At 39.7% G+C, this 27,609-nt stretch overlaps 2 protein-coding genes across 3 annotated transcripts; both read right to left on the bottom strand.

Moving 5' to 3' along the window:
• Window positions 1–1,085: 1,085 nt before the first annotated feature.
• Window positions 1,086–8,861, bottom strand: LOC122865749 (annexin A1-like). The gene is made up of 12 exons (XM_044174586.1): window positions 8,724–8,861; window positions 8,495–8,607; window positions 8,120–8,225; window positions 7,752–7,846; window positions 6,074–6,187; window positions 5,903–5,993; window positions 5,485–5,621; window positions 4,784–4,877; window positions 4,086–4,181; window positions 3,072–3,130; window positions 2,321–2,443; window positions 1,086–2,191 (listed from the first exon to the last, which is right to left on the bottom strand). Exons 2-12 carry the CDS (start codon window positions 8,561–8,563, stop codon window positions 2,135–2,137), a joined length of 1,041 nt encoding a protein of 346 aa, XP_044030521.1. The 5' UTR covers window positions 8,564–8,607; window positions 8,724–8,861; the 3' UTR covers window positions 1,086–2,134.
• tmc2a (transmembrane channel-like 2a) lies at window positions 8,741–27,609 on the bottom strand. 2 transcript variants are annotated; one of them, XM_044174585.1, is made up of 21 exons: window positions 27,433–27,609; window positions 25,429–25,467; window positions 24,864–25,311; window positions 23,620–23,775; window positions 23,038–23,128; window positions 22,835–22,916; window positions 22,631–22,737; window positions 22,143–22,241; window positions 21,470–21,612; window positions 20,949–21,096; window positions 20,603–20,791; window positions 19,564–19,743; window positions 18,453–18,611; window positions 17,806–17,934; window positions 16,248–16,315; window positions 15,144–15,383; window positions 14,904–15,029; window positions 14,101–14,179; window positions 12,973–13,093; window positions 12,426–12,644; window positions 8,741–8,874 (listed from the first exon to the last, which is right to left on the bottom strand). In XM_044174585.1, exons 1-20 carry the CDS (start codon window positions 27,467–27,469, stop codon window positions 12,430–12,432), a joined length of 2,856 nt encoding a protein of 951 aa, XP_044030520.1. In that variant the 5' UTR covers window positions 27,470–27,609; the 3' UTR covers window positions 8,741–8,874; window positions 12,426–12,429. The 2 variants fall into 2 exon arrangements, with proteins under 2 accessions (XP_044030520.1, XP_044030519.1); XM_044174584.1 differs by lacking the exon at window positions 8,741–8,874 and having other exon boundaries at window positions 9,748–12,644.

Genomic DNA, 27,609 nt, shown 5'->3' with positions numbered 1-27,609 from the left:
CTTCTTATAATAAACCATGTTCACCTTGATTATGAGTCACTCCCCTTTTTTCCCCAAGACTCCTTTTTTTGAAAAAGATTTTTTGAAGATCAAATCTTGTTTTTATAAAGAAAAGAATTAAATCTGACCAGAATGCACTAGTACAGTGACACACTGAAAAAACAAGGTAAGCTGATATATAGCTTATAAATGAAATTATCTTGTTTGAATAGGCTAGAAATTAAACTGCAGCCCACGGGTAGGCCTATTTCTAACATAATATAACCATCTAAAAGTGAAAAATAGAACCACAGGTTATATTTTAATTAGACTCTGCCTCACCATGATCTTATAATTGGAATTATTCTACTTCTCAGTTCTTGATTTACTTGGCCTACTTTTGGTCGTAGAAAAGGTTTCAGTCGTAGTCATCTGGACAATGTTTTCAGAATCAAGACGTTTCGGCTCCCATCCGGAAGTCATTCTCAATTGTGAAAATGGTCTGAGAAATTGAAGCTACTCTGTGTTTCTTAGGCCCTGCCCTCAGGGAGGAGTCTTCCTGACACTCAGGAAGACTTTCACAATTTCCCCCCACTAGACGCCACTGGTTACTGGTTGTATTAGGCCTTTAAAGGTATTTTAACAGGTAAAAGGGACTGGGTGGGCAATAATCTGTCAAATATAAACCTCATGAATGAAATCAAGTCATTTTGAGGCCTAAATAACCTTTCAGTGACAAGGTAGATGCTGCAATCACATTTTGGCAAGTGGAAAACTGCCTTTTATGGGTTGAAGGCCTATTGCCGCTTTAAAGATATTAAAACTGGTAAAAAGGACTGGATTGGTTCTAATCTAGGGCACAGAGCAGGTAAAATAATGCAGTGTCATAAGGATAATTGCAAAAGAGACTATATCTTTATTTTATATATAACCCAATCCATAAATCATGTTAATTACAGTCTAGTTTCCAAATATAAACAAGGATATTAGACATAGCCTTTAAACATCCTAAACAATAATCACGTAAAAAAATACAAATACTTCTTTGGCCACAATTGCGATTATTTGGTTACAAGAAACGAAAAAGTTTCACAAAGACATACCTGTGCTATTACCATGGATATAAAATTATATTTATTATATAAATTTGCACGTTGATCCAGATAAAAGCAGCTGTAGACCTATGCACGTGCGATACAGCTATAACAAGAAAATTAGACACAAAATCCACATTATAAGACACTTAAGTCACGATTTCGACTTAAAATATCAAAATATTTACTTGCTATCTCATAATTTTGTCTTAAGTCTAAATTTCAACCCATATTGTCTAATATTTTTATTCTCTCAAAACTATGACGTATCTCATAATCTTTTCTTTAATAAATCACATTTGACTTCATATTTCATAATTTTTACTTGCAATATATGAATTTGTAGCTTTTATGGGTATGACTTAACTTAAAAAGTCCAGACTATCTCATAATTCAGACTCAAACATTTTTACAAGTATCTCACAATGCTGACTTTCCTCGAGTATTTTCATTTTTATTGATCCCTTGGAAATGGTCATTTCCTGATGGAAATGGGCTTCCAAACTATCTACTAGTGTATTGGACAGTATAATTTGAACACCTCATGTTAAACAAAAATAACCAAGACCATTTTATTTAATTTTTTATTTGGTTAACATTAAACAACTACAGCTCCCAAGAGGCTTTGACAGTGGTTCTGTGTCAAAGACTCAGGGGATATGTTGTTGCATTTATTTCAAATTAAATAAATTTCCTGCTGTCCCGCTTGTTTGTGATTTTCCATCCAAACGTTCAAGTTTGACTTTTTTCCTGCTCCATCTTCCTCCTCTTCCTCCCCTTGCACATCTTTTTCTAACTTATGATAATAAACCATGTTGTGAATTACAACTCAATACGCAAGTAGACAGACGTAGCCTGCAGGTGGATTGATTGTAAAATATAAAAAGAAAAACAACACATGAAAGCAAAAAGAGAAACACCAGACAACAGAAAGAAAGGGGATGGTTATTATTGCTGATGGGATAACATCAACTCGGATTTGTCACGTTATGCGTGATAAAATTTGAAAGATGTGAAATTTCTGTGGCCTTGATTTCCACTAAAGTGCTTACAACAGAATTTCACTGAGCTCCACACAGTGCAAGCAGGACATCCCGAAAATGTCCCTTGGTGTCTTTCTGTGAAACAGAGACAAAGATGTGGTCAGCTGAAATACTCTGATACTATATTGTCATTTGTGTCTGTACTGAATGAGTGAACAACACAACATAAAGGCAGCCATTCAGGAAAATTCGTAAAGGTATTACCAGTATGTCCTCCTGCAGGCTAATGTTATACATGGCCTTGTATTCCTCCACGATCTTCTTCAGGTCGACCTCAGAGCGGCTCACCAGCACCCTGATCAGTGCCTTCTCATGTGTGCCGGGGCCCTGTGAGAACGGAGCAGAGGCTCGATCGCTCAACAGGTAGGAAGCATGAGGGCATGCAAATTGCCTCGCTCTGCAGGCTTACTACACACTGTAGTTTAGTTAAGTGTTCTCATTCAGTATTTGTATAATATCGGGTAAAGTTAAGTACCATTGCTACATACAGCACGACGTCTGCGTATGGTCGGTTGCATAAGCAATCACTACAGCTAAGCAGTGTTTTGCTCCAAAATATGACATTTACAGTCAGCTGCAAAGCAGGGATTCATTTACAAGCTAACTTCTGATTAGTAAAGACAGCTTACACATATCATTTGCATGTGAATGCAACATATTATGGCAGACTTTTCAATTGACACAACATTGATACGACAATTAAGACATCATGACCACGTGTCTCTCTGAGTTAAGTCAGAAAAATAGAGCATTTACCCAAAAACTCGAACTATGCCTTTAAGGTTTAAAAGGTTTAAGTTACTGTAAGCAAAATCTGAAAATGGAAACTTCACTCAGCAGAGAATGTGTGTGGGAAAAGTGACACACACACACACACACACACACACACACACACACACACACACACATATGCACTCTGACATGGTGAGCGAGAGAAGGAGATATTCACACACACCTTCATAGCCAGATGGAGCTTCTCAGCGAAGAAAGCCGGCATGTTCCAGGCACATTTCACTAAACGTCAAAGACACACACACAAAAAAAAGACCAGATGCTGCTGTGTTATAGTTCATCTTGTGAAGTTTTATGTTCAGTCCATACAAGGCTTTAGGCGATCTTAGATCTCAAAGTGTGTGAGGTCATGATGCCCCTGTGCCACACGCTGGAGACTAGAATGTGCAGATAGTATCGCTGGGATCGGGTCTATCCAGTGTTCAAATCTGTTCATGTACTACTCTTCACTTACGCTTGTTCAGCTGCAAACTATGTTTTTAATTTGCATTTAAGGTTGTTTTTTTTGTTGTTGTTTTTTTGCAGTCCCTGACTGAGACTTAATAGTGAAATTATGTTAATTTGTGTTTTGGAGAGTTTAAGCCCCTTTAGTCCAGCTAGCACTGGTTCTTAAGTATGACAATGTCAATCATCAACCCATCCATCCAATATTCATTACCGGATGTGCAACAATCAAAGCTAAAGTTTGGATTAAAACATCCTTAGTTATTATTTATTAAGAGATTAAAACAAAAAAACTCAGCTAATCTGCTGCAAGACTGAAGGTGTGGTTTGATCAAATTTGATTGACAGTGGTTTAGCAACATAAGCAAACAACCCGCAGCTGTTATATATATCATATATTGCTAAATCCTGATTGGTGCACAGAGATCACCCTTTTCCAACTAAGCCCTGCCACTTCAAAACCAGTGAGGGAAGCACAGACAAAAAAAAAACAAACAACACAAATACGGAAATCTCTCATGTGAAATAACCAAAAGTGTTCTAACTGTGGCAGAACATTTTGTGTTCCTGTGGAACACCATTGCTCACAGTTAGAAGCCGATTCAGAAAATGGTTTTCTGGAACTTTAAAATTTGTTCTGCGTGTACTGCAAAACTCAAGAGAACTCCTTATTCATGAAGAGTGAAACCAAATCTGATCAAAATCAGGAAAGAAATGATGAAATCCTCCTTACCAATGTCAAGGAGGCAGTCTTCAATGTCTCCGCTCAGCTCCATTTCCAGGGCTTTAGGTAATGTGATGTCACTGACGGAGGCATATTGCTGGAATGCTAGCAGATAAACAGACAAACAACAGGTATTAACGAAACAAACATTTCTGGAATTTAAAAAACAGCTGGTTTGAAAGGATCTTTAGACATGAACTTCCAGACATCATACCCTAAGTGACCAAATAAACATTGAGCTGTACTACAAAAGACAAAAACAACAGCAATTTTGCAGTTAGAGGGCTGTTACTGTACACAACAACGGCTCTAAACGGAAAACATAAACTGAAGCTTGTTTTTAGACATTTCATTCAGAGATATGTATACAGCATAAAGAAATGATCTTGTAAATGGAGCATCTCCATGTTGAAAGAGTATGCATGCTTAAATAAACCTTCAAGAAATCTTAAATGTATCTGTTACCTCATCCAGGGTACAACTGTTTTTCCATTTTCCTTAAAATGAGCAAGCCATGGCCTCCATGGATGATAAAGAGGCCGACATTGCTCTCAATTGTTCCTACACTGCTGGGTGTGTTCCACCTGTTAGCTGCAAGAGTGTTGTTCTACCTGTTTGTCCAGGTGTGTGTGTTCACTTTGAAGTGAAGTAATTGGCTGTTGAGTCAAACCTAACGGCTGAAGCATTCACACATTTCAAGCACTCACTCTTAGAGAGCTGCAGGCCGCTCCGCGTGGTGAGGATGTCGATGAAAGCAGAAACTTTGACTCCTTTGGTATTCTCACCTGCCTCAAACAGAATCTACAGGCACAAAACAGTAACCATTAAAGGATAAGTCTGGTGGTATTCTATATTTTTCTTCTTGTCAACAATTGATCCCATTCACAAGTATTGTCTGAGTTTTCAAAGCCTGATATGTTTTATTCGTCTGTGCCATAGAGCTCCATTATTGTCCAAAAAACTATTAAAAACACATCAGTGAGCCACACTGTTGCACTGGGTGACATGTTCCGTCATTACCATGAACACACGCACTGTAGTTTATTTTGACTCAATCCCACACACACCGTCCTGCTGCTGTAAATACTCACTAGCGCAGCAAATTGTGTATTAATCCGCTGCTGAAAGTAGTCCCCAATTACTTTAGTTCCTGATTGAGTAACGTTTGCTAAAAACTACAGTGTCCAGCTGTTTAAGAAATTACTTTTCTTCTTTTGTTAAAATTAAACCATGCACTTGTGACCCAAGTTTAAGATTTTTGTCTTCATTAGGAACCAGTGGGCTTGGGGTTCCCTCTGTAGGGAAGTCAAAAAGTAGTTTTGGCTAATGTTTTTGTTGTTGTTGACAGTAAGAAAAATAGTAGAGTAACGATCCTTTATCCTTTAAAAGTTGATTTTCCTGATTTTACCTCTGCGTCCCTTTTGGCCATAGCCATGTCGACCTCAGTGCTCTCATCTTTGTTAGCTTTCAACATGGCCAGGAGGGCCATGGTGAAGTCACCGCTGGTCTCATTCATAATAACGTCCTCCAGCTCTGTTTTGTACTCTGAGGGACAAAGAGCATTTCAGCACAAAGATAGCAGACTTGCAATAACATAATGGAACAGAGTATGACTGCAGTGGTTATAGCTGCTGTTTAGAGGCTTAAAATCCTCATGACTGGGTGATTACAGTGCTGCACTGTGTAGGAATTCAGTGTTATTCTACTGCTGCATGCACTGGAGACACTAAAGCGTGTCCTAAGATGTTAGGTAAAAGGATCAAGAACTCAGAGCTCAGCATTTACACCACCAAGTAAAAGAGTGACTGCACTGAATCAGAACAAACCTTCTTTGAAGACCCTCTTGATCTCTCGAATCTCTTGGTTTGATCTTGTTGCCAGAATCTCAACCAGGACTTTGTCATCTGTGCCCAGACCCTGTTAGAATAGAGCAAATTCTAGACCAAATCTAAAACAGTCCTCCTCTGATATTTAGTACATAAACCGGTGATATTTACCTTTGTGGCCTTCCTGAGCTGGTAGGCATCAAAGTGAGCGGGTGTCATAAGCAGAGCCAGACAGACCTCCTCTAAATCTGACCTGAGAGCCGACTTCAGAGCTTTATCCAGCTTCTGTAAGACACAGGGAGCAGTCACACGAAGGCATGAATACTGTTAATTATAATCATGGCATTTCAAAATGGACTGAGCCCGGGCCACACCGCCCACCTGAGCAGCACGGCATGCTCAGGAGCGGCTGCAGCGGCTCGCCATCTAGATGTTTGCCGTAAAAAAATGTTTTTAACATTGTGGACAGAATCCCTTCATTTTCTATCTAAACTAAATCTAAATTAAATTTATAATGAAATGAAATGAAACATTCTTGATGGCCATTGTCAAAGGCAAACTCAGTGTAGAAAGATAGGGCTGGCAGTAGCAGCGCTGCAGCAGCAAGGCTGTCTGTTTGGACACCACACGTGCGAGCCGCAGCTGTTTAGCGAGGTAGCCGTCACGCTTACGTAGAGGTAGGCGGTGTGGCCCGGGCGACTGCTGCAGATGAAATGAAAGCCATTATGTGTGTGTGGTTGTTTCTGGTGATGTGACGGTTATCTCATCAGCCACAGTGCCTTTTTTGATACTACCACTTTGGCACACCCTAGTGGGAAATGTTCAAATTCTACATATACCGGCTTTAAAGCAAGACTATATAACTTTTGCTGAACAGCGACCACTGTGGACACAAGTAGTAATTACAGGATAATGACACATTCAGTTTCTCTTCATTTCCCAAGATTCTCTTGAGTCAGTTGCTTTAAAAATGTCATCATCAGGTGACCTGACTGAAGGCCTTTTCAGACACAACGCGATTTGAGCTGCGCTCGCTGCTGGGTTCGGCGCTGTACTGAGAAAAGCCGTCGTGGTGCGGCACAAGCAATAGGAAATAATGGGTTTCTGAGCGCAGTGGTGCCGTTGTCACGTTATGTCTGAAAGCGAGTGGAACGGGACCACAAGAACGAAACAACAATCATGTCTTCTGGTGGCTGGTGTGGCGTGTTTACTTGTTGTTTACTTTTGTGATAAAACCAGTTTCTTTTTAAACTTTATTTAAACCAGTGCAATGTTCATCTAGGGCTTGCTAAAATGTAGTGTAACAAATAGAGAAGACAAACTGACTCAGTAATGTCAGTTACATGGCAAAATTTGCTAACTAGCCATAATACTGGTTATGCCAGACCAAGCAAGGTTGTAGCAGCAAAACTCCTGAGTGTATTGAGTCTTTCATTACTTGTGAATTTAACTATTCTTTTGTAAAAGGAAGATTTTTTATTTCTTCTTTCAAAAGTTACATAGTCTTGCTTTAAGGGGAAATAAGCAAAATAATGTGAAGAGTAAGAATACAACAAAGGAACTCTCAAATAAAACAGGTAAACAACGTATACAATGCCAGTGGGTTGAAATGAGAAAATAAGAACTGCAATAGCAGCTTTAATTCTAATGAAGAGGATCTGGATTGAAAATTGTTGCAGATCCGTAAAAGCTCAAAACACTTTGCATAGTGAGGTCAGACGGAGGTTTGCTTCACATTTCATGTTTCAATATTTTTCCCGACTTAAACTTTTTGCTTTTTTGGCTCATTGCTGTTTCATTATTATTTGACCATGCAGCACTCTGTCTTCATGAGAAATGAAATACTCACCGCCCCAGTGGACGCTTCATAAACTGCTTTGATTTTCTGTCTCTGCTCGTTGCTTCTCTTCACCAGGATTGAAATGATCACATCCTCGTCCACTCCTGTGAGGGACAAGTTGTACTTTACATTACTTTCTTTAAAGCACTTAGAGCATAGCCTCTAGGTCAGGAAGGTGGAGTGTTGAAAGAAGATTTGTGTCTTTAAAAAAAACTCCTAAGTACTTTAAAATGATGAAAACCAGAGGAGCAGCTTGGCTGGCTTCCAGTTCAAAAAGGCTTTTAATGAGCTTTTTCCTGTCATTCATAGAGAAAACAATAACCATGTTTAAATTGTAAAAAGGTCATTTTTAAGATAACTTGAGTGAGCACACGCACCTTTACTTTTAATGCCGCTTTGAAGAAGGGAAGAATCATTGCTGGCACTGAAGTTCGGATACGGGTTGACTGTTCCATAATACTTAGGTTTCGGCTTACCCTTCGCCTAGAACAACAGCCAGAAATACAGATGTTTTACTAACTCTGGCTCTTACAAACCACCAAGAATTTTCTGTTTTGAGGATGATTTTTGATATATGCTTATTGCATATATGCTTGTTGTCTTTGGAACTCATTCACCTCAAGAAAAATGTGATTAAAATTGCAAAAAAAAAAAAAAATGGATTAACATTATATGTTAAACAAAACTGCAGTTAGCCAACAACAGGTGTATTCTCCTCATGACTAGTTGTTCCTAGGTGATCTGATACTCACTGTGGCAGGGTCGTCTTTGGGGTCTCTGTCATGGACGACATTGTTGAAGAATTTCTTGAACATGGACATGTTTACTTGGCTGGAAAGTTCAAACCAGAAACAAAAACGCTTTGCTGTAGAGGGAGAAAGGAAAATAACAATAATAATAATAATAATAATAATTTAAGGTGATTTAAATATTTCTTGTTCACATTTAAACAAAACCAAAAATTTAAACCACAAAACTCACCTGTGCTACTGGAGACGGTCTTCACGGTTACTTACAGTTTGTAGATCTCGGGTGTTAGTCACAGTATTTAACTCACTCTGCAGTGTCTCCACCCATCTCTGTGCAGATGATTTTCAGGCAGGTTTGTCTTCACCTGCAGAGGACAACATTCCTGCGAGACAACACAACATTCCTGAGAGGGGACAGTCCGAGGTTCAGGCACTTCTGACTGGTTGGGTGACTCTTCTGTACAGACTTGTAAATTCGTAAGTGCTACACCCTTTATTCAAACGACTTATCATTCACACAGACACGCAGGGAACAGTGACAACTAAGATGAAGGTGACTGATGTTCCACATCCTGTTCTTTTGAGCTGATACTGCTCAAGGGAAACTCAACTGATGTTACACACGTTGTATAAAGTCTTTTGTGGCTGCAGAGGGAGCTGCGCAAACTCTGATAAAGTTCCTCAAGTGATGTCACTTGAGGCAGTGTCGGTTGGGTACTACTTTTGGTACTAAGACTACAAATTTGACCTCTGTAGCCCGCTCCTCATCTCTGCTTGTGGCTAGCGCCTCGAGACTACATTAGCCACTACTAGCATAACACACCCGAATCTCCAACTGATCTGTCGAGTTGCATTGTGGGTAATGTAGGTGCCAGGTTTTGACAGAAGAGAAGAATGTGTGGAATAAAAAAAAGACGACATCTGGTTCTGCTGCAACTGTCCATCATGACTCTGACAATGTTACAGGAGTGCAATGCTAAATCGGTGGAGCACTCTTGTAAAGTGGCAGAATAACACACAAGAAATCCAACAAACTGAACAGAAATGTTAGGAACTGTTGGGGACAAATTCTAAATTCAAAATCTTTTTTTTCTTATTGACTAATCTTTTTTCACTTGGTCGATCTCTCAGTTTGCCCCCTTTCTGTGGTTTCAAGCAAATAACTAAACTAAAATAAAGTAAATGAAAACTTAACTAAAACAAAGTAGGATAAAATCCAATTTAGAAAATGGATATAAACTGAGCCGCTACAAAGATGTTATTAAAAGATTTAAAATTTTATTGCAAAGTCGGAATCAAACCATGATTTACAAAGTCAGTGTAAATGTAAGAGAAAATAAAAAAGCACAGATGTTTCAGTTATTGAAATCAATAACTGAGACATCAGATATGATCACACTTTGTGTTTACCTGCAGCACATGAACAGACTCAGTGGTAGATGGATGAGACAGTGAGGCCAATATCTTCAAAATCATCACATTATAACAGCATGAAAATATGCTCGACATTATAAATTAATTGACATTATTTACGTACTGACATTAAATTAAGAATAGCCAATATGCCCTCTTCTATTTACGTTAACAGTGCGTCTGGACACATCCGAACAGTAAAGTCATCATGTTTCCTGTGGTTCATGAGTTCAAAGCTCAATGAGAAAATTGTTCTCTTTTTGGAAATGTGTTCTATCATTCACTGAGTCAAGTCACAGAACTTTCAAACATGTCAGTGACCCAGGCAACATATTCCAGTTAGGTCCCACACAGGTTAGTAAAAGACATTTGAGCTCCATTTGAGCAATCTATAATGATATGCCTGTCAGCACCATATGGGCTCCATGTGTGTCTGCACATGAAGATTTCTATTGGGACTACAAGTGGGGAGCATGTGAGCAATCTGTTACTGGTCCTACATAGGCCCGAGGATGATAAGACAAATGTTATAATATTATTATATTGTATCAAATTTTATTTTATTTTATTTTACTAGAAATACTGTGTATACAATTTATACAGAGCTTGACAAAAAACAAAGAATCAAGGGCCACTTACTAACTTTTTCTGGAGCGTTAAACTGCATCTCACTTTCTTCCTCAGAAGAATTGTTTGCTGAGTTGCCATGGAGATAGCTCAGTCCTCACATGACCTAAGTAAGGAACTTTGGTCACATGGTAACAGATGGTCATATATGGGTGGTGATAATGACAACTGAGAAAATTCCATCCGCTGAGAAAGACTGTGAGATGCGGTTGAAAGCTCCAGAAAAAGCCTCTGAGTAGTTGTTTTGTTGTCAAACTATTGTTTCCCAGAACGAACTTTCACGCTCCAATGTATACTGAGTATCTTGGGCACGGAAATTTCCTTTGGGATGAACCGATCTCTATCTTACTTACTTAGCTTATCAGAAGTACTGTTGCTATGGTTACCTACAATTTAATATACAATGAGCACTGATTCGGAACGTTGACCAAGCTGTCCTGATATACGAATTTAACAGACACCTACCAGCCAATCAGAAATTAATGTTTTAAGTGACCATGGTAATGCTAGTGTAATAAATTTGAGACACTCACCAATGGTAAACCCCAGGCAACCCAAGTTAAGACAATGTGGTAACCAACAGATATCCCACTTGGGTCCTAATTTTGTCCAAAAGGGCCCAACTTGTAGTCCAGCTTGGTCCCATTAAGCCGGGCAGACGCTGTGCGGATTAACTCATTTTAGAATGTCTGCCAGATCGGTTGTCGTTGGACGTGCAGTTTGAGGGGGGTCATGACGCCACATTATTTGCCTGAATGATCAATGATCTGGCTGTCGGACTATCGGTTGGACTTCTGGCATGTCAGAAATTTTGGAGTAGTATTTTACATGCTGTGCTAAACCTGTAGTCCTGACTGAGACTGTGCTGTGATGTAAAACTGAACTTGGATATACTGTCTGCATCTTCCTGCACTTTACCGCGCTATATTTTTCTTTTTTTCTTCTTACACAAAGTAATGCTTTCCTCTCTTTTTGTCAGCATTGTGGAGGATGCTGTCGTCTTGTTTGAATTAACTTTACTGGAATTGTCACTGGACAAAGGGGTTCCGTGCTTACGTTCAGTGTGAGCACCCACGTTGTGGCCGGTCAATTGATCTTATACAGTGTGAGCATAAAATGTGTGAGTTAACATAACGTACAAGATTAATAAAAACCCAGTGTCTGCTAGGGGTGTGCCATATCGTATTGTTAATGATAGTATCGGTATCATTTTTAATATGAATATGACTTAATAAAAAATCATATTCAGACGTAATGATGTCATACCATTACGCACAGCAACAACAAGCATGGCTGAAAGCGAAAGTAACATTGCTACTGGCTCCACGGTGGAGGAGTTAGTTCCAAAAAGGGGAGCGACTACAGTAGTACGGAAGTGGTTTGGTTACAAAAGATCAGATGTACAGCAAACCACTGTAATATGTAAGAAGTGCAAGAAGACTGTAACAACAAAATGGGGCAATAAAACAAACCTATTTCACCACCTCAAGCAGAAGCACCCGGTTGAGCATGAGGAGAGCCAAAAATCCCGCAAGGAGAGTTTTAAACCAAAAATATTTTTCAGTATTTTGTCATATCGCCAAGAATATCATTATCCCGGAAATACCCTGAAATATCGTGATATTATCGCCCACCCATAAGTTACTCAAGACAAACTTGAGGTTTTTACAGCATAGTGTTGCAAAACAGTACCATAGGTTACAATTTTCAAAAATGACCTCCAGTAAACTTTGAACTACTGTTGATGGCAGTAAGGAAATATGAGGGCCTATGAAGGATGGTGAGGGCCACAATCTCAACACCTTGTTTTTGTGCCTCTTTATGTCTCCAGCTGTGAAATGAACGGAGATTGTCTAAGGGATGAATACAGCCTGCAGGAATGTGATTTTCTCACACTGTTATCTCGGAGGGGGCCCTCTCCCACGGCCTCGGCCCCGTCCAGCGCCCGGACCTGGCATTGGTCCCTGTCCTCTCGGCCCAGGCGGCCGGCTCACCGGCCCTCGAGCGTTGGGGTTGGGCGATGCCAGAGCCACATCTTTCTGCAGGTTAACGCCTTTACCGGCTGACCCGGGCTTCGTCTTCGTTGGCTTTGCTTCTGGCTCTGGTGTCTTTTCTGTTTAGACAAAGACAGTGAGGAATCACCTGAATCTCTAGATTTCCAGTCATGTTTGTTTTAAATTCACACACTTAATACCTCAATGAATGAATAACATTCAATAACCCATGAATAACGTGTTCGGTATCCAGAAGGAATTGTATTTTTACATTATGGTATAGGGGGAAAAACCTTGGATCAGTAATAGATACACAGATACTTCTCAGTATTTATTTTAACACTTTACAATACAAAAAACGGACATTTTATTTAATATAGAGACATTTAGTAACATTTTACTTCATATATCTGCATAGGACGATCAGCTGTTCAGGAGTTTACTGACCAGGCTGAGGTGGAGGAGCGGGGGGGATGAGAGATCGGTTCGGCAGCAGGTCCTCCAGGTCTTTCATGACCTGGTTGGTGCTGTCCGTGTTGTTCCTTCGGTTCTTCTCCTCATCCCGAGCCTGGACAGACAGAGATGGAGGGAGACAGAGAGAGAGGTGGTGGACAGAAAAAAAGTGGGGAGATGATGAAAAAAACCAACAGTGTGTTAGTCCGTCTCTCAATTCTTTCTGACTTCCCTACCCTGTCTGTGGCGCTCAGCCCCAAGCCCTTTTGTTCCCACTCAAGACGTAAATCTCTAAAAACAGGTCACAAATATAAAGTTTCATTTTTAAAAATCAGAAATTTCCTAAAACAGCTGGAAACTGTAGTTTTTAGCAAACATGCTCAACAAAATGCTCAAGTGAGTATTTACAGCAGGAAAGTGTATGTGTGATTGAGTCAAAATAAACTACAGTGTGTGTGTTCATGGTAATGCAGGAACATGTCACCCAGTGCAACAGTGTGGCTCATTGATGTGTTTTTAATAATATTTGGACACCAATGCAGCTCTATGGCACAGAGGATTAAGATATATCAGTCTTTGGATACGCAGACGATACTAGTAGGATCAATTCATTGTTGGTTTTGGTTTTTTCATGTGATTTGTTGACAATAAGATACATATAGAATATCACCAGACTTGTCCTTTAAACAGTATGTTTAGTGAAGTTTTTGAGCTAAAATAGGGGAAAATGCTGCCGATCTGTACATGTGTACGAGTAGCAGCTCAGAGAGGCTGTGCTTAGGCTCGGCGATCCTTTCAGCTAAATGCTAACGTCAGCATGCTAACATGCTCCCAATATGAACATCCTGATGTTTAGCAGATAAATGTTTACCAAGGTAGCCATCTTGGCTTAGCATTTTAACATGCTAATATTTGCTAATTAGCACTGAACACAAAGCACAGCTGAGGCTGAGGAATGTCATTAGATGTGCAGGTATGACCCTTTAGCCACGCAGCAAGTGTAAGCTGCACTTGTATTCTGGCTCATTTATTCTGTCATTTCAGCAGTCTGCAGTTCTGTGGCAACGCCCCACTGCGGTGTAAGGTTTTGAACAGTGTACTTTATCTCCATTCTCTACTTACCATCTGCATCTTCTTCTTCAGCTCCATGTTGGAGTTTTGGTAGGCCTCAGACACTGAGTTCAGATAATAGATGGCCAGTCTGTAAAGGAGAAATGACAGGATTTGTAGCTTTTCAGTGGCTGCAAAGGGAACATGGGGAGTTTTGCAGTAGGGCTGCACAATTAATCGAAATATTATCAAAATCGCAATATGGCCAAGTGCAATATCCAAATAGCAGAAGCTGCAGGTAAAGGTAAAATGTGTGACAAAACTGAATTATAATGAAGTACTAGTGCAGCAGAGATACCCTGGCCTACGATGAAAGAGAACATGTTTGTTTGGTACAGACCCCAACAAATGTCACATCATCATGATTTTAATAGTTTTGTCAGTGAAAATGTGAAATGTGAAAAATTGTGATGCAAAAATGATCATTCCCACTAATCGTGAATCATATTGCAATTGTAATATCGATCAAAATAATTGCAATATGATTTTTTTTTTACCATATCGTGCAGCCCTATTTTGCAGCCTTTTTAGACACACACTCTGCCTCAACAACAATTAATTTGCGTTTCTGTTGTCCTGAGGTGTGTACATGTGAATGTGAAATGTGTATCCGTTTAAAAATACAAGATTGGTTAACATGACAAAACTGACCAGAAGCTCAAAAATAAAATTCAACGCAAAATCAGATGTAGGGTTAAAAATCTAAAAAGGATTTATTTAGATTAGATTAAAGTGTTAATTTAGGTTCAATGCCTAAAGTGTGTGTGTGTGTGTGTGTGTATGCGTATGATCCACTGTGTCTCCTCTACACTCACACCATGAGCAGTACAGCTGGTATGATGAGGCCTGGGTTGGCTGCATAGCTGAAGAGCGTCCCCATGAAGGCTGGCAGGTCCAGGTCGATCGTCTCCATGATCACATCAAACATCTTCACCTTCCCACTGCAAACACCAGCATGGTCAACGTGCGTCTGTATTTGCACATGCTCATTTCTAACTATGCTCCTATAACTAAATAATTTGTTATGCTTGATGGTTTTGTGTATGTGTTGTTACCTGAAGGGTCCGCAGTCAAATGAAGGTGGCAGGGTCATGATGGTGTAGACGACAGGTAACAGACTGAGGAAGAGGATAAGGAGCAGCAGACCCATGTAGAAGTTGTTGGACTTGGAGGCCTTGAAAACTCTCTCATGGGGGACATTGGTGGCCATTACAGCCCAACACTGATAGTACATAGAGCTGAGGAGGCGGAGCACGTTGATGCCGACCAGCCCAGGAGCATAAAACGCACCCATCCTGAAGTACACCAGAACATGACATCATGTAATGTGATCAGATGTTGTGTAACAAATTGTTAAATATGAAAGCTTTCCTTTTAAAATGCTGTTTAGCCTTATAGATGCTAATATGAAACATGGTATGACAGTGATCAAATTACGAACAAAGATATGAGCCATCACAGGAAGAATTTTGGGAAAAGACAACAATCAAAATGCACAATTTCTTAACCTTAGGGTTGGGATCTTTTTTGGGGTGGCATTAGATTAGATTCAACTTTATGATAACTAAAAAGGGTTGCGAAACATTTTCAACACTAAAGGGCAACACACACTGACGTTTCTGGACACACGGCAACTGGCGACACTTGATACACTGATATTTGTTTGATTTATTATAAATTTAAATACTTGTATGTAATCCATTTGGAGCTCCTATTAAGCTCTCCAACTCTAAAAACAGATCATACTCCAAAGTTTGCGAAACCCTGAGATAATGGAACACAATGTAACATAAAATAAAATAAAAGCCAAAACAATATATAATGTATCATGATGTAATTATGCATTATTGAACATTTGAAATGTGAAACAACAAAAAATATGATAATAATAATGTAATAAAAACAGTGTAACACAGTAAGGTGATGCACATGATATAGCATAATGCGATGTAACATAATTGGATGTAATGTACTACAACATGTAACATATTACTGGCAGTTTTATTGATATTGATATCATCTATCGCCATGTATCCAGTATGCATGTATTATACTGGATACATGCAGCAGCACGCACCCATGCATGTAAGCTCACACACACACAGGAACACACTGGCAACTGAGCGTGTGCAGTGTATGTATAAAAATGAAGTTTGTACCAGATCATCCCTTGATTGAAGACCAATCCAAGTACATTACCACTGATGTCAAACTCTCCATATGACGGCTTAAAGTGAACAGAGACAATGATTACTTACTATTTACTGAAAGCTTTACTGATGATAAAGTTTAACGTGCAGTTTAAACTTATTCAACATAGTTATATTTAATAATACAGTTGAATTGACAGTACATGCACTATTACTTATAACTTATATTATTACATTGTATTATTATACCGTACATACTTATCATCAACCCGTAAATCCACTTTGTACTTTACACTTATTTTAATTTTATACTTATATCCACTTTGTACTTAATTTATCTTGCCTGTATTATAGTGTATTATATTTTGATTTGCTTAGAACTTCTATTCCTGTGCGCACTGACAGCAGCTGTAGCAAAAGAGTTTCCCCTCTGGGATCAATAAAGTATTTCTGATTTCTGAAATAAGTCCCCAGGTCAGTAGATAGAGAACTGGATTTCAAGTAAGTTAATTTAAGTTAGACCTGCAACAAAAAGAATAATGGTATGTATGAAAATTATGAAGCAAGACAGAGAGTCTACAGCCATGCTAGCAGCTCTGTGAGGTTAGACAGCAGTGCTTTGAGCTAAATGCTCAATCCAGTTGTTGACACATTTCACTCAAAGCCACAAACAGCTTTTTCACAGCCGACATGTTGACATGTTATCAGGGAAAACACAAGTGTAACAGGTGAGCCAGTTCCAGGAGTAACCTAAATGAAGGTATTGTGGATGCTCACTCACTGGAATGTCTTACTGGGATCCGTAGTGGGACTGAACCATCGTTAAAGTTATTAGTTACACCTGTGCTTTTACTGCTGTAACTGGTCAAAAAGTGAAAAAGGTCTATTGTGCTACTTAGTCCATGATTTATAGAGACAGAGATTTATGAACACAGCTACAGCTAATAAAATCAGGAAAAAAATAAGATAAAAAAAAGGGTTAGTTTGATTTGAATGCGCTAATGACTAAGCATTGACAAGTTAGTGAGATAATAAATTATTTTCTACACCTTCATATTATATATTGTGAACCCTGGAGTTTTAAATGCTCACAATGTAATTCAATGAAACAATGATACCAACAATGATGTATACCTAAATAATGCCAGCATGGAGACTCAATAATTGCTCATAATTGCCTTCTTCAATGAAGACATATTGACATGTCACAGTAGGAAAAGCACAGGCATAAATAATAAAATTAATCATGGCTGAATTCCATTTAGCTTCTTCAGTTTCAGGGTCTTGGTATTGTGCATGCTGGCTCACTGTCACACTGTCACGGGTTACTGGGAAACTTGAACAGAACAGAGCCACCGTTAATGTTATTAGTAACACCTGTGCTTTTCCCACTGTGACATGTCAAAATGTTTACTGTGAAAAAGGCCTATTGCTGAGTATGGACACTGCTGTCACAGTGCACACAGAAAAAGTTCACTACTTACTGAACTGTGGCCTATTCTTTAGACACAAGGTAAAAAGTTTAAATTAAATTTGAACCACAAAATGCTTCAGCTGGCACACTTACAAATCCAGCCTCCAGGTCCCAGCACCAGCAGTAGTTGAGGAAGCGAACGATGACGGCTCTTGCAAAGTCACCGATCAGGATGGTCAGGTAGGTCACCTGGATGTCCGACACTGTCAGCTTCACAAACTCCTGGAACAATGCAAATTCAGGAAAGTGAAATGGGGACATAAGGGTTTGTGCCCCAGCTTGTCTAACAGCATGACATCCATTTCAGCTTTGTTTATTGAGTATAAGATTGAGACTTCATTTCAAATCAAACCGACAGACTGAAGAAATCAATTAATCTTAAAATTCAAGTGATAAGATTGAAATCTTGAACAGGGGGGATGGAGAATTACTCAGCATGGTTGGTGGTTTTTGATGTCTGAACATCTTTTAGTCATTTGAAAATCATATGATTCTTTGGCTTGAGAGAGGTGCACGAACAAGATGAAAGTGAAATGCGTGATTTGCTAAAGGGTGACTGAAGGAAACTGCATAATTCTTCCATTTATTGCAAATCATCCTCATAGCGTAACAGTTGTGATGCTTACTAACAAGATGTAATAGAAAATGATGCCATGATGTCAATCATTTAGAAATGTGTGGCTAAAATGTGTTGTTTCTATGTCATCTAAAAAAGTAAATAGTTTTTTTATTTTCATTACTATGCCGACAGCGGTCTCCCAGCAGGGTCCTCTGATGACATCAGCAGGGTTCATGGGGGGTGCTATGGCGTTGGTGTCGTTAACCAGACGTGTGTAGTTGGCGTAGTACTCCTTCATGGCCCAGATGGAGGCGTTCTTAATGGACTGCTCTTGTTCCAGCTACAAGGCACAAAGATAAAAGACAAAAAAGACAAAGTCAATAGTCTTTTTATGTGAATGTCCAGTGGATCATCCATCAAAAGCTAACATGACAACTGTTCCAGACAGAGCCACAAAACAAAACAATGCAGAGCGGAGCCTAAACTCTCTACACTTTCTAAAATAAATATCAAAGATTTTATGGTTCTGCAAAAATGAAACGTGTGATTGAGAGACTGAATGCTTGGTAATACTACTAAAATTCCTCTCAAATGCAGAATCTCATTGGATGTTGGAAAACAAAACAAACAAACAAGAAAGTCAATAAAGTTTTGCTAGAGACCCCTAGTGGCCAAAATGTTCATTACAATCCACAAGACAGGAGTGGGGCTAGAAACATTTAACCTGAGGTTGGCACAACAGGAAAAGATCTCGGGGTCATAGAAATTAGAACTGTTTAAAATGTATGAGATATCCTGTGTGACATTCTGGCCCGAGGGTGGCACTAGAGGAAAGGTCAGGGGGTCGCCAAAATATGAGGATTCATTCATGAGTTTCGCTGAAACAACTGCTTATTCGTATGCCTTGTCATGGACTAAAGTTCATGTATTGTTTCAGGGGGAAATTCTACAGCAAATTTCAGCAAAATCTTTTTTTAAGATACAGTACATGTATTTGGCTCTGGACCGACGTATTGTATGGATGGACATTGACTGACTGACCAAACGGCCAACCAATCAATATTTCCATACTTAATCAACATCCTTTTTGCCACTAGTAGGGCAAAAATAAGGCGGAGGCACTTTTATATGTAGAAGTTAAAAAGACCAATATTGTGCCAAGATTGTCTGAAGGGTTATCTGAAAGTTATCATCATTAAGGGCATCTGTGGGAAATGTGGTCACCGGTAGAAAACTGTACAGCTGTTTGGAAAGAGAGGACACACACACACACACACACACTGCTATCATACCTTGGTGTTGACCTCGTCAAACAGGGCGAACAGAAAGGTGTAGAGGTTTCCCAGGAAGAGGGCAAAGATGCGTCCCAGCTGCCACTTGAGGGCGATTCGAGGATGGTAGTCCTCCAGCTCAGCGATGGTCTCAAACAGAGGAGGACACACCAGACCCAGCAGAGACATGATGATCTCCAACTGTCCACGGTAGTCAAAATCACCAATAACATCTTCACGTCAAATAACTATTTCATTACAACAGACAACATCATTTTATTTGTCTATATTTGTCTTTCTATTTCAGTTTTTTTTGTACACATTTTCTAACTGTTGTTATTATTACAGATTTTTCTGCTGAGCGGCATGTAAAGTACCCTGATGGAAAGTCTTTCCCTTACTGTGTTTGTTTTGTCAAATGTATGTTACAGCACTGCATTAGTCTTGTTTAATTCGCGTATGGGATGCCCCGATTTACTGGCTTTTTAAAAAATCCGTTCAATTTTATATTGTTTTTGGACTTCAAATTAAATTTGTAACCTGATAATGTTTAATGTAAATGTTTTAGTAGTAGTATTTAGCATTATGTGGTATACAAAACAGAAACACAGCATGCGCAAATCAGGTCTTTAGCATTATTACTTATATGTATGGGGGAATTGTTTGTAGGATTGTTTGTAGACCCTTTTTTTTGGGGAGACCTTTTCAGTTTACAGGTGACCATGTGATATGGTGGAGATGCTCCAGAACAAGCAGCTAGGTGGACCTTGAGTTGAGAGTGAGCAATGGTAATACTAGAAGCAGGAGTACAACTAGTAATAGTAGTTATAGTAAGAAAGCTTGCAAAAGTGAGTCCTTTTTGCATTTGAATTTAACTTTGTTCCCTTTGTTTAGTGTCCTATAAACCTGTTTGTAGTAGAATTAGTAATAGGCATAATGGTAGTACTGCAATACCAGCAGTAATAGTAGCAGTAGTTTAGCAGCAACTACTAGTAACTGCAGTAGTAGTGTCAGCATTATTAACATCATTATCAGTATCTGACCATCTGACCATCATTACCTCGTTCTTCTCGTACCAGCTGAGGTCGTCCCTGTTGGCGAACTCCTGAGACCTCTTCACCACGAAGTAGATGAGGTATCCGCTGCCGCCGAGGCTGCAGATGATCATGAAGTTAGCCAGGACTCTGAGAAACCTCCGCAGGTGAATGTTCTCATCCTTCTGGTTCTCCTGCTCATCCACGATGGACTCCTGTTCTTGTCAAAACAGGAACAGAGAGGATTTACAGTGAGTAGAGAACTTACTCTGTCCTTGACTGCGTTAGCGGTGTAGCAGTGAGCTCAAATGGACCTACAGGTGTACTGAAAAATACAGTATGTGTCTCTTGTAAAATGGTTGCCATGGTTACCTTGAAGCTGGTGGTGATGGAGGCGTACTTGTTGTCAGCGGTCTCCGAGTTGCCTATGAGGTAATCCCAGCTGGTGAACATCTTCCAGGCAAATGTGAACTCTCCTTCCTCTCCGTCTCCACCACCGACATCAGCGTTCTTGGCCATTCTGAAAAAACAAAACAGCCTTCTTTACACTTTACATTATAATACATTATCGAAATGAATCTCGATATTTGCATCACTAAACAGCAGATTCACATATACGCAGTCGTTTTATCCCTGTATCTTGCTTTGTTTTGTCACATTTTTAAACTCAAATGAAATCAAATCAAACAAACAGCAATTTTTCCCAAATCAATTAACTCAAATTATCAAAACTGGAGCTTGATGATTTTCCCGGGACAGTATTAAGATGCTGGCATTGCTCAGGGGTAGTTGAAGCGGCCTGGCTGAGAATTTTTGGGTAACTTGTTTGACAGTAAATTAATGAAAAGCAAACATATGAAGCCCCCGAGGCTTGCATGCTGCTGCAGACTCACGTGCGGATCACGACCATCAGGCTGTAGCCGAAGGTGCCGATCCCGACCATGAGGTAGGACAGAGGCAGCCTGAACTTCAGCAAGCCGATGGTCCTCTGGTTGTTGTAATATCCGTAGAACAGGACTGAATATTTGCAGTAGCCCTGAGAAGAGAAGAGGTGCTATCATTATTTACTTTTTTCCTTTGTCCTTTCCTCGGTTTAGTGTCTGTGTTTATTTGCCATTTTAGCCAGGATACTCTCGAAAAGCAGGTTTAGATCTCAGAGAACATTCTAGTCAAGCAAAGGTCAAATAAAAAGAAAAAGTGGGGTTAAGAGCAAACTGCAAAATATGTCGCATTTCATCTAGAAGCCTTAGTTGCACAGTTAAAGGGAAAGTCTATTGATATTTGAAATCAACAGAGCGTCTGCTGCCCGAGGGTAAGTTAGCCTCAATAATGGGAAACAGGTGGCATATGTTTATATGTAGCTACTGTAGCAAGTGTGACAACGAACCTGTCAATATTTAAATAGGTGTTGTAGTAGTTATCGGTAACTTTATCGCTAGTAACTTCAAGTATAGTAACAGTAACTTATACTGTGTCAGTGATATGTGGAGCAACGTTGTTTATTGCGAATTTTGCAGAATAATAAAAACAATTTCATCAAAAGCTTCATCCTATATCACAGCTCACGTTGAAGTCCATGAGAACAGAGTAGTCCTGAGCAGTGGCCTGCTCTGCTCTGGGTACAGTCTTCCTGGGAATAGACCCATAGGGAAGGCCCATCAGAACCTGGGAAAAAATAAATAAATAAATGAAGTAACTTTTCATTTATTGAACTGAATTTCAAATATCACTCTCCAGGTAAGCTTTCCTCCTGCCATCAGGGCCCCAAGGCTCTGGAGCGACTTGTGAAAATAAAGCTGGCTGAGTCAGCGCCATCTTTTGAATTTCTTCTTAAAACTTTTATCCTGATTTTACTTGATTCTTTTGATTATTATATTTTATTGGATTTTTGTTCATTTATTATTTTGACTTACATTCATTTTATGATAGTAAAATAATAATAAATAGTTCTATGTCTTTTTAACTATATGTTTAATGCTTTGCTTTTGAAACGTGCTTTATGAATAGATTTTATTACAGCTGTTTAATTCAGAAAGAGGACTACATTGTTTCACCTCGGGGATGACCACCAGTCCAAAAGTGAAACCAAAAAGGACCAGGTTCATGCCGTACATCCAGCGCAGGAAGATAAAGTAAGACGCCACAGATGACCCAAAGTGACCTGAGGACATTGAGAAGATTTTTAAACTCAGCATCTGTCCACTAGGAGTCGCTGTTCAGATGGGAAACACTATGACTGTGCTGTAAACCAAACTTACTTTCCACCTCTTTGATCTTCCTCTCCCAGGGGATACACGCTGTTCTGAAATTCTCAAAATCCCTCTGGAACTTGATCCATTTCTGGGATAAAAAAAAACAACAACAAAGACTGAACATTATAGAAGGAAAACACACACACACACACACACACACACAAGCAAAAAGCAGAGAAAAGATATAAAGTTTGAATTTTGTGCCTAACCTTTGTCATCATCACTTTGTATGCATACCACTTCCTGCCTTTTCCTTTGCCCAGAGCTCCTTCAAACTTATCCACAAATTCTTGAGCCTCCCTGTGAAGAAACAAGGTCACGTGTGAGATAAATTCCAAATAAAATGAGCTGGGTTTCTGTTTTTCCACAATGATTTACTTCTAGAGCCACAAGAAGAAGACAATAAAACAGACAACTGACAAAAACAAATATTAACACCATGTGAAGTTTTCAGATGAGTAATGATTTCAAACTCAAATATTTATTTTTATTTATTATAAAGTTTTGGATGGAAGAGCACATTTATAGTTTCAGATGACAAGTTGTGTCACATGTAAAATTCAAAGCAAACGTGATCGGCGAACACATGCTGACTTTCAAAATGTGAGCATGTAAAATTTCCAATTTGCCAAGTGGAATTTAGTATTTTCTCTTTGACGTCAGATTAAGTTTTCACATGTGAAACGAATTGTGATTGTGATGTCAAGAATTCAAATATGGTTCTGTGATTCTGGGTTGAGGTGAAGAACTTTTATGTCAAGCTGGAAACCAGGAGAGGTGTGAGAGGTTACTTTAGGAGCGTGAGCCTCCGCTTCATCCTCCACGGCTTGTTCCTGATGTTGGCGATCAGTTTCTTCTTCTCCTCAACCTCCTCCATCAGCCGGGCCATCTCTCCCTCTGACATGGACTCCTCTTCCTCATCAGAGTCCGAGTTGGAATCAGATGAACTGGAGGAGAAAAGGCAGATGAAGGCGGAGAAGGGAGTGAGTGAGTGTGTCGAAACAAAAACACAAGTTGAGGAGGAGGAATCTGCTAATTGGCACTAAACACAAAGTACAGCTGAGGCTGATGGGAATGTCATTTGTTTTCCAGGTCATACACCAAAGTATTGATGATGATGGTGGTGCTAGAGGGAAAGTCAGGAGATCACTAAAGTCAGAAGGATTCATCCTGTGGGAACCATGAATGTCAAACAAACAACACAATTTCATGGCAATCCAACCAATACTTATTTTCAGATGTTTCAGTCGAGACCAACCAACCGACTCTGCCATCCCTAGAGCAACACTGCTACCTTGGCTAAAAAAATCACTCTGGTTGGTCAAAACCCATAGATGCGCAGTCGGTGATGAGGGATCGCAAGTAGACATTGCTTCGTTTTGAGGGGTCACGCGCCAAAAGCGTTGGGAACCTCAGGGAAGGAAAGTAGCTAATCGCAAATTTTGTTCTTAGCATACTTGAGAAGCTTTTTTTGTGCACTTGTATACATTTTGGCCTGTTAGCAGTGGGCGTGGTGATGTTGGTTGATCTGTTCGTCGGTCCAACACTTTGGTCCAAAGTTTGTTAACTACTGAACCAAATGCCATGCAGTTTGTTGTGGATATTCATGCTCCCCAAATGATAAACCATTTTCATTTTGGCCTATCCATGAGTTTTCTGCTAGCACCAGACCAAAAATGTCAACTTTGTTTTCTGAAAAACTACTGACCAGATTTCCATGTATTTTGCTGGGAATATTCATGGCCCCCCGCCCCGACTTTTCCATTAAGACAAAACACTTCCTCAAAAATATCACAACAAGATATCACATGGTCTAAAACACAGATTGTCGTGAAATCTGCTGAGCACATTCATGCTGTCCAGAGGATGAACACATGTCAAATGTTTGCTAATAGTAAAGCATTAAAAATTGTACATTGTATCATTGTATAATTCTAAGTTGTTCATTCTCATATTGTGTAACGAGCACTAAACCCTCCAGCTAGCAGTAGTAGTAAAACGACTTCTTATGGGTAGTGAACTTCCTGTGGCCTACCTGTCGTCCTTCTTCTTCTTCTTCTTGTCCTTGTCATTGTCCTTGTCCTTGTCTTTCCCCTTGTCCTTCCCTTTGGCATCCCCCTTCTTACCCTTACTGTCCTCCTCCTCCTTCCCTCCTTTCTTTCCTCCTCCCTTCTTTCCTTTCTTTCCTTTCTGCACGTCGCTGTCCTCCTCATCACTCTCCTGAACTTTGCCTCCTTTCTTCTTATTGGCTGCTCCTCCTCGCTTCCTCTTGGGAGCCTCATCCTCGCTCTCATCGTCATCGCCACCGCCACGTTTCTTGGTGGGCTTCTTCTTGTTTGCTCCCCTGCGTCTACTGGGAGTTTCATCCTCATCATCATCCTCATCTTCGTCGTCGCTGGCTGGTTTTTTCCCCCGGCCTCTTCCCCTTGCACCTCCTCTTCCAGCAGCCTGCCTCCTGTTCGTTCTCCTCTGGGTGACGCCATCTACATTAAGACCAAATAAAACACAGATTAGACTAGAGTCTAAATAAGGATTAGACTCTAGACTATAATAATTTTAAAGAATGATCAGCTCCAGGAAATGCTGTTTTATTCACTCACCATCACTGTCACTCAAATCATCGTCTATCTCAATCCCAACTGAGGAAGAACACACAAAAAAAAACAACGCAATCAAATATTCAACCAGTTCAACAGACAAGAGTAAAAGTAATGTCATTATTATTGAGTCCAAAAAATCTTATTTTCTCAAAACAATTACATTTTTTCAACTTGTTTCCAATTTTAATTAGCCACATTAGTGGCGTGGTTCTAGGGATGGCAAGGTCAGTCGGTCAGTCGGTCGATCACTATGGTCCACACTGAAACATCTCAACAACTATTGGGTGGTTTATAGCCAATTAAACTTTATATATGAACATAGTGTTTTTGAAAGTGTTTATAAAACACAGCAGATGTTATTTACAACACATACAAAAATACTAAAATAGTCCAAAACCAAGTCACTGCTCTTCTTCCTCTTTGAACTTTGGGAGGGGATCCAATTTTTTAAGTCATTTGAGTCAAAGATTTAATTAAAAGTTGTTTTTTTCCATTTTGTTTGTCTGAAGTCATTAAATTTGTGACTCAAATTTGTGAGCCTCGCCCTTTTTCACTGCAGTAACTTCCCATAACCTGAACTTATACCATGTGAGACTTTGGTACAAGGTTGTTCCTTGTGGTTTCACTGTATTCTACAAACATTGGATATACATAATTAAAAAGGCAACAGTGGGACCAACTATAATTATATCATTTTTATATGCTGTCTGGTAGATGAGTGAAGTCAGCTGTTGTTGCACAGACAACAATAGAAGGTTACTGTATATTCATTTTCTTTCACGTTTTTGATGGCCCCAGCATGTGGTGGCCCTCTGAATGGCCTCCTCGCCTCAAATAGAGAGCCAAAGTGAACTGGAACTTCTGGGATTTGTTCCAGATTTAGCTTCTGACCAAATACCTTCTACCTTCCCATCAGCCTCAGCTGTACTTGTGTTTAGTGCTAATTAGCAAATGTTAGCACACTAAATTAAGATGGTGAACATGCTAAACTATCAGCATGTTAGCCGTGTCAATGTGAGCATGTTAACATGCTGACTTTAGCATTTAGCTTAAAGGTGCCGTGTGGAGTTTTTGACATCTAGTAGCACTATGGAGCTGTTTTTCTATTAGTGATTCCCCACTTTTGTTTAGCTTTTGCACATGCATGAGTACACACATGTGGCTGCATGCACATGTGGGTGACACGATACACATTCCTGAGAATGGTTTCACACTATTCCACTGATCTACAGGTGGTGGTAACACGCAAAGATATGCAGCAAGGCGCAGCAAAGGCAGGGAAGAAGAATGCTAGCAAGTAAACATATACGCAAACAAAAAAAAAAATTTAATAAAAATCGGCTTTGAAAATGTTTTATGAGGAATAAAATGCATTCAACATGCTTGTTTGACCTCCAGGACACACAGACACACTGTGTTTTTGTGAATGTAAACATAACTTTGTTTACAAGAAAACGCTACAGGGCACCTTTAAAGTACCGCTGTGCCTAAGTAGAGCCTCATAGAGCCGTGAGCATGGCTGAACGGTCTTGTTAAAGTATTGGCTGTCCTGTTTGATACAGATACCATCATCTTTTGAGCAGTGCTCAAATTTAGTTCCAGGAACTCAGCCCAACAGTGGGTGGAGACCAGTGGAAACAAAAGCTGAACCAGTGATGATGGCTACACACTATGTTACTCTTTGTTAAGGTTCTGCTTGTGGAAAAGGGCCAAAAGTCACATGACTTGAGTCCACACCTCTGGCATTAAAGCATATAATGTTGTATAGAGTCTGTAAGTAGTAAGTGGTCATGAAGATCAATGACAAAATAGACAAATAATTTCTGTTCATTTACCAAGTAAAGTACGCTTTACTACACAAATTATTCTTGCAAATTTGCTTTAATACAGGAAAAAAATTTTCTCTTCCAAAATGAACCACACTGCATCACACATCATTATGACCTACACAATTTATATCATTATAACCTAGAAAACCAACAAATCCTCTAATCTTCAACTCACCGTCATCTATTTTAGATGCATCACTTCTTCTCGGCATGATGAAAAATAAAGAGCGTCTGTCCTCTGCAGCGTTCACCCAGTCTACCCCCCCAGCAGGTTGGCTCTCCTCTGTCTGGGCTCCCCGCCAGCACCCAACTCAGGTATCTGGCAGTGCCGTCACTATGACGACTGCTGCAT

This window comes from Siniperca chuatsi, linkage group LG18 (assembly GCF_020085105.1).
Source record: "Siniperca chuatsi isolate FFG_IHB_CAS linkage group LG18, ASM2008510v1, whole genome shotgun sequence".
Lineage (NCBI taxonomy): Eukaryota > Metazoa > Chordata > Actinopteri > Centrarchiformes > Sinipercidae > Siniperca > Siniperca chuatsi.
Note: the sequence above shows the minus strand (reverse complement) of the source record. Positions and strands in the feature narration are given on the sequence as shown.

What these genes read in the sequence shown, in the direction of transcription:
- LOC122865749 (XM_044174586.1), bottom strand. Translation starts at nt 8,563, where the DNA reads ATGTCCATGTTCAAGAAATTCTTCAACAATGTCGTCCATGACAGAGAC. An exon ending in AGCTCAGGAAGGCCACAAAG is followed by an intron (nt 5,994 to 6,073) that starts GTAAATATCACC and finishes CTATTCTAACAG; the next exon opens with GGTCTGGGCACAGATGACAA. An exon ending in AGACTGCCTCCTTGACATTG is followed by an intron (nt 3,131 to 4,085) that starts GTAAGGAGGATT and finishes TTTGACGTTTAG; the next exon opens with TGAAATGTGCCTGGAACATG.
- tmc2a (XM_044174585.1), bottom strand. Translation starts at nt 27,469, where the DNA reads ATGCCGAGAAGAAGTGATGCATCTAAAATAGATGACG. An exon ending in GGGAGACCGCTGTCGGCATA is followed by an intron (nt 17,935 to 18,452) that starts GTAATGAAAATA and finishes GCATTGTTCCAG; the next exon opens with GAGTTTGTGAAGCTGACAGT. An exon ending in CCAGCTGTACTGCTCATGGT is followed by an intron (nt 14,180 to 14,903) that starts GTGAGTGTAGAG and finishes TCTCCTTTACAG; the next exon opens with ACTGGCCATCTATTATCTGA.